At 46.8% G+C, this 6,616-nt stretch overlaps 1 protein-coding gene across 1 annotated transcript; it reads left to right on the forward strand.

Annotated features, from left to right (window-relative positions):
* Window positions 1–2,856: 2,856 nt before the first annotated feature.
* Window positions 2,857–6,366, forward strand: C33H3orf38 (chromosome 33 C3orf38 homolog). Its single transcript, XM_038582469.1, has 2 exons — window positions 2,857–3,337; window positions 6,104–6,366. The coding sequence occupies exons 1-2, from the start codon at window positions 3,211–3,213 to the stop codon at window positions 6,349–6,351; spliced, it is 375 nt and encodes a 124-aa protein (XP_038438397.1). The 5' UTR covers window positions 2,857–3,210; the 3' UTR covers window positions 6,352–6,366.
* The last annotated feature ends 250 nt before the right edge of the window (window positions 6,367–6,616 follow it).

A 6,616-nucleotide genomic window follows, 5' to 3' on the forward strand; every position in this document is an offset into this window, starting at 1 on the left:
TACTTCTCAACAAAGCAGGAAAGACTTATCCAATGGTCAAAAGACAGTCTCTTCAGCAAATGGTGTTGGGAAAACTAGACAGCCACATGCAGAAGAATGAAATTGGACCAGTTTCTTACACCATATATAAAAAATAAATTCAGAATGGATTAGAGACCTGAAACCATAAAAAAAAAAAAAAAGGAAGTAATGTGTTTGACATTGGCAATTGGATCTTCTTTCTAGATATACCTCTAGGGCAAGGGAAACAAAAGCAAAAATAAACTATTGGGACTTCATCAAGATAAAAAGGTTCTGCACAGTGAAGGAAACAACCAAAACTAAAAGGCACCATACAAAATGAGAGAAGATATTTGTAAATGACAAATCCAATACAGAGTTAGTACCCAAAATAAAAATCTCAGCATCCAAGACACGAATTATCCAATTGAAGATGGGTGGAAGACATGAATGGACATTGTCTCTGACAAGACATCCAGATGGCCACCAGACACACGGAAAGACACTCAGCATCACCCATCATCAGGGAAATGCAAATCGAAACCACAAGGAGACATCACCTGACACCTGTCAGAATGGCTAAAATTAACAACACAAGAAACAACAGGTATTGGTGAGGATGGGGAGAAAGGGGAGCCCTCCTGCACTGCTGATGGGCATGCGATCAGGTGCAGCCACTGTGGAAAACAGTGTGGAGGGTCCTCAAGAAGTTAATAATAGAGCTACCCTATGATTCAGGAATTGCACAATTGGCATTTACCCAGAGGATACAAAAGTACAGATTTGAAGGGGGACATACACTCCAATGTTTATAGCAGCATTATCAACAATAGCCCAACCATGGAAACAGCCAAAATATCCATCAACAGATGAATGGATAAAGGAGATATGGTAAATATACACACTGGAATATCACTTGGTCATCAGAAAGGATGAAACGATGCCATTTACAACCTAAAAAGAATTGTGCTAACTGAAATAAGTCAGAGAAAGACAAATACCATATGATTGCATTCATGGATGTTAAGAAACAACACAAACTGGCAAAGGGTAGGGGGAATGAGAGAAGCAAACCAAGAAACATACTCAACCACAGAGAATAAACTAGTAAATACCAGAGGAAGGTGGGGGGGATGAGGATGATGGAGGGCACCTGTGTTGAGTATCAGGCGTTGTAGCCAAGGGTTAATCACTACGTTGTACAACTGAAACTATATTATACTGTGTCAACAAACAGCAATTCAAGTAAAACCTTAAAATAACGATTGGTAGTATTGATGAAACGGGTGCGCCTAAAGAGATAAAAACAGAAAGGAGTATTTAGGGCCGCAAATCCCCTCCTTATCCCAGCTCAGGAGATGCCTGCCATGGCTATTGTCACCCCAGCAGAGGCCTAGAGTTCCATCCTCTGGAGAGGCCTCTGAATGGATGGATGCCAGGCACATATCCTACCCAAAACTTAAATAAAACACTTAAAACGAACCCATTGAAGATACTGGGAGTCCCAGTGCCAGGACATGACCAGATCCAATCTCTACCTATACAAACAATAACCCCAACCCTAATCTTAATTAACTTTTACCTAGCCTAACACTATACCTATCACTTATCACTAACTGAAAACCAAACACTAACCACTAGCCCTTAATCCATACACCTAACCCTGCCTCCAATCCTACCCCTACCCCCTAGTTCTAACCTATAACCCTAGCCCCACCCCCTACCCCAACCCCCTAGTCCTTAACCCTAACCCTCTGGTCCTAACCTCTAACCCCAACCCCAACCCCTAATCCTAACTCCTAGTCCTTAACAGTAACCCTACCTGTGGGACCCAGGAAATTCAACAAAAACCCCCTACCCCTGGACGAGCAGAGCTGGACTGATTCCGTTTTGTGCTGCACCCGCCACCTCCCCTATGACCCCCACATGACCTGCTCATTGCTTAAGGCGCTGCCCCCCCCCCGCCCCCAGGCGAGCCGCTGGGCACACCCTGATCGGAAATCGGCTCATAACGACGTAACCCTGCCTTGTGCCCGCCAAGCCTGCGCGGGTTCTGACCGAAGGAATAGGCCAGCTCAAGGGGATCCTATAGGGAAGGGGTAATTCAATCGGCCGCCTGCGTGTGGACCCACGGGACTGCGCAACTTTCTGCGTATCCCACGGGCCACTGGCCCCTCCAGAGCTGCCACGCCTCGTCGTCTGGGGTCGAGTCCCCGCTCCGCTGGGTCGGTGCACTTGGACCAAGCCCGCGCTTGTAATAGACCCTCGTGCGTCTGCATCGGCGTCGGCTCCTCGGCGGTTTCTCGGATTCGCGATCTCGGGCACAACACTACCCCCACCTCCCAATCCCCTAACCTTGAACCCTAACCCATAGCCCTAGTCCTGCCCTCTCACACGAGGGAGGGACAGCCTGTCTCAACAGGTGTGGGGGCCTGCGCTGCAGATGTCCCCGAATGCAACCGCCCAGCAGCGCTCTCCTCCGAGTTACAGCCCAGGCCCCGCAGGTGTGGAGGCGCGAAGGAAGCGAGCAGCGCCCGGGAAGCCCGGTTCCTGGGGACGCCCGCCGGGACCAGCGCCGCCGCCCGCACCGCCGCGCCGGACCTTCCGCGGCGGCGTCCTCCTGAGGCCTCCCCCCCCAGGTCCCCTCCCGAGGCCTCCCCCCCCCAGGTCCCCTCCCGAGGCCTCCCTCCGAGGCGGGGCGGGGCGGGGCGGGGCGGCCAGAGGCAGGTCCTGGCGTCGGGAGGGCGGGGCAGAGCCCGGGCACTGGCTGGAGCCCCAGCCGCGCCCCGACGGCTGCACCCGACGGCGGGAGGCTCGGCGGCGCTGGCCGGACCCGGGGTCGCTTTCCGGGCACGACGCTAAACGGAGCCAAGTTATTTCAGGTGACTCGAGGCTACGGCCGCGCCGCAGGGCTCAGGGCAGAGTCCGGGGCTCCGCTCCTGGCACCGGGCCGCTGCGGACGCGCCGGTACTTCCCCGAGCGAGAGCCGCTGGAGCCCGCCCCTTCCGCTCCAGCCCGGAACGGAGAGTCGGAGCACCGCGTTTCTGGTCCGACCTTGTCGGCAGTCACTTCCGCCCGGGAGCTGCAGTACCCGAGGCCCTTTGGCAGCGACCCGGAAAGGCACTTCCGGGGTGTGTTGCCCAGGCGCCGGCCGGGTGGGCCTGGAGGGACGACGTCCCGGGTCGTCGTCTCCCCCTTTGTGGGGCCGCGATGTCGGGGCTCAGCTACCCAGAGATGGAGGGCTGTCGTAACCTGCTCGGCCTCCTGGACAACGAGGATATCCTGGCCCTGTGCGACACCATCACCAACCGCCTGGTGCAGCCTGAGGACCGCCAAGGTAACGCGGCCTCCTCTCGCCGAGGCGGACGCTCCTCCCCAGGCTCGCTCGGGCGCCGGCGGCCGGGCCGGAGCAGAGGGGGTGCGGGCCCTGGGTGGGGGGGGGGCGGCCGGGTCCCGTCCGCTCCCGCCCGCCGCCCGGCCTCAGCGCGCACCTTGGGGCGGCCCTGAAGCGCCGGAGCCCTGGGGACTGGGGGCGGCCCGGGGGTGGGGGTGGGGGTGGGGGTGGGGCGGGGGCGGGGGCTGGGGCTGGGGGCGGGGCGGAAAGGCGCTGCTTCCGGATTTGACCTCGGAAGGCCCGGCAGAGGGTTCAGTGTTCGGGAATTTACAGTTCGCGGAGTCTTGTCAGAATTCCTGGGAAAGCAAAGTGTTTCGGTCTTCATTTCCACCTGAGCTGAGGCGGCAGCTGCTGTGCTCGGAGTCTGGGAGCTTGGGGAGGATGCCGTAAACACGTGGAGCCTCGTAGGTCAAACACCTATTGTGATCAAAGACCTGGTAGTTTGAATCCAATTTTCTTCAGATATGATTCTGTGTAGTAGGAGTACATTACTTTCGGAGCCAGATTTAAAGGGTTATTAATATTCATTAATAAAATGTAATCAGGAAGCGTGTTTATTTCACTTGGCATACCATCTGGACAGTTTTGTTTTAAATTTGCTGAATTTTACTTTGAAATGTGAAAACTCCAGACTCCTATGTTAGTTAACAACTAAAAAAGCATGATCTGTATTTCTCTGCTTTTAAGTTGCATATACATTATTGCCATTTAAGAAAATAATTAATATGAGACTTTTTATTATTTCTTCAAACCTTAAAAGAAATTTTTTTTTTTAGAAATTTCTAAAAATTTAGAATGCAGATACTTTTAGACTTAATATAGTTCTTATTTATTTATTTATTTATGATAGTCACACACACACACAGAGAGAGAGGCCGAGACACAGGCAGAAGGAGAAGCAGGCTCCATGCACCGGGAGCCCGACGTGGGATTCGATCCCGGGTCTCCAGGATCGCGCCCTGGGCCAAAGGCAGGCGCCAAACCGATGCGCCACCCAGGGATCCCCATAGACTTAATATAGTTCTTAAGGGTTTATGTGTTTCACATGCTAATCACCACCTAAGAGTTATTGTGAGTTTAAGTTTAAAATTGGAATACCTAAAAATGTTGGATTTAATTGATGGTGGGTCTAAAAGCAAATAAAAAGAAACTTCCCAGTATAGAAATGTTAAATGATTTGGAGAGATACTTCTTAGAGAAGAAGAAAATAATCAGTAAGCATATGAACCGATAACAATCCCTTTGTTTATTATGCAAAGGTAACCTCTTTCAGAAGCAATGCAAGAAAACCAAAAGACAGTGTTGTTTTTGTTTTGTTTTGCTTTTTTTTTTTTTTTCCTTTAATCTACCAGAGTGGCCAAAAAGTAAACACATAAACTTCAAGTGATGGTGATCATGCAGAGCAGCTCTTTGACAAGTACCAGAGGGGTGTAAATTAGAACTTTGGAAAGCAAGTTTGACGTTATCTCCAAAAATGAATATTTGCTTACTTTTGGGCTTATGTTCTGGACCTGACCTTTCAAGCTTGAATGTGCCTGTGAATCTAATCCCTCAGGGCTATTATGAAAATGCAGATTGTGATTCTGTAGTTTTGGGGTGAGCCGAGAAATTCAACATTTCTAACAAGCTCTCAGATGATCCTTATGCTGCTTGGCCTTCTGTGCACTGGGAGACATTTATGAAAATGTTCAAAGAACAGTATTTTAATTGGGCACAACCAATAAAAATCTATACACAGAAGGATAGATACCTTGTGGTGTAGTCTTATAATTCACTGCAATATGGGTAAATGCATTAACAGGAAAAAAATTAGCTAGAGCCACATATATCCACAGATTAATGTCAAACAACATTAAGTGAAAGGCTGACCATGAAAGAATATATATATAGAGAGAGATGGATTGGATTTATAGAGTGTTCAAAAAGTACCAAACTATTGTTTAGGAGTTCATAGTTCTACTGTGTAACATAAAGAAAAGCAAGGGAATGATAAATGACATTTAGGATAGCAGCTACCTCTAAGGTGGGTGAGTTGAGAGAGGGAATAGTATTAAGTAGGGAGGGTTAAAATGAGGGCCTCAAAGATACTAGTAATATCTTAGGTCTTAAGCTATGTGGTGTGTACATGAGAATTCATTTTTTTGCTATTGTGTACTTCATGCATGTTAAAAACTTTGATCTGTTGTTAAACATAACACCTTTTTAAATTAAAAAAAGAATACAAGTCTTAGTTCTGTCATTTCTTAGAAGCATGATTGTTGATACCTCATATACCCTCAATTGTCATTATCTACAGTATAAGGAGATTAAATGTCCTTGAGTATCTAAACTGCTATGATTTTACCTATATTATGGATTATTATGAATTTAGGTCCATTGGCCTTCTTAGAAGAATTGGCTCAATTTTTTTTTTCTTATGAAACATGTCATTCTTTAAAAGAAAATGCAAAAATTTTACTACCTTATGAGAAGTGAAAGGAGAAGAGGTAAGTAAGTTTATTTAGGGAACTTTAAAGCATAGAGAAAATTTTTTCGTAAATCCAAAACATGACAACCCACTTCCTGGGTTTTTAAAAATTGCCGTCTCATGCAAGAACAATAATGCTGTGACAAGAATTTATAAATATTATTTGATAAGATTTCTGCTGACGCTGGACAGATTTATAAGCAATTTATGATTTTTTACTAATCTTTATAATTTCCTTCTAGATGCCATTCGTGCAATATTGGTATACAGTCAAAATGTAGAAGAACTTTTGAGGCGTAAGAAAGTCCACCGAGAAGTCATATTTAAGTACTTGGCAACACAGGGGGTTATTGTACCTCCAGCTACTGAAAAACACAATCTTATTCAGCATGCAAAGGATTACTGGGAAAAGCAATTACAACTGAAATTGAAGGAAACACCAGAGCCAGTTAAGACAGAAGACATTAGACTGTTTCAACAGGTAAAATAACTTATAGTTATACCCTAAATCATAGTTCTGTGTAAACTCTTTAGATAATCTAACATCTGTGGGAACATGGCTAATAATATTTTGGTTTTTATAATTTAGCTTTACTTCATATCCTTTGCATCCTAAAAGAAGACCAGTAAAGCACCTAAAAGAAAGAAAATATTCCTGACATTATTTAATTTTAATTTCGCTTCTAGTTCAGTGTAATATTAAAAAGAATGCTATCGTAAGCCCTTTCTCATTTTTGAGGATTTTCTTTGGTATT

This window comes from Canis lupus, chromosome 33 (genome assembly GCF_011100685.1).
Source record: "Canis lupus familiaris isolate Mischka breed German Shepherd chromosome 33, alternate assembly UU_Cfam_GSD_1.0, whole genome shotgun sequence".
NCBI lineage: Eukaryota > Metazoa > Chordata > Mammalia > Carnivora > Canidae > Canis > Canis lupus.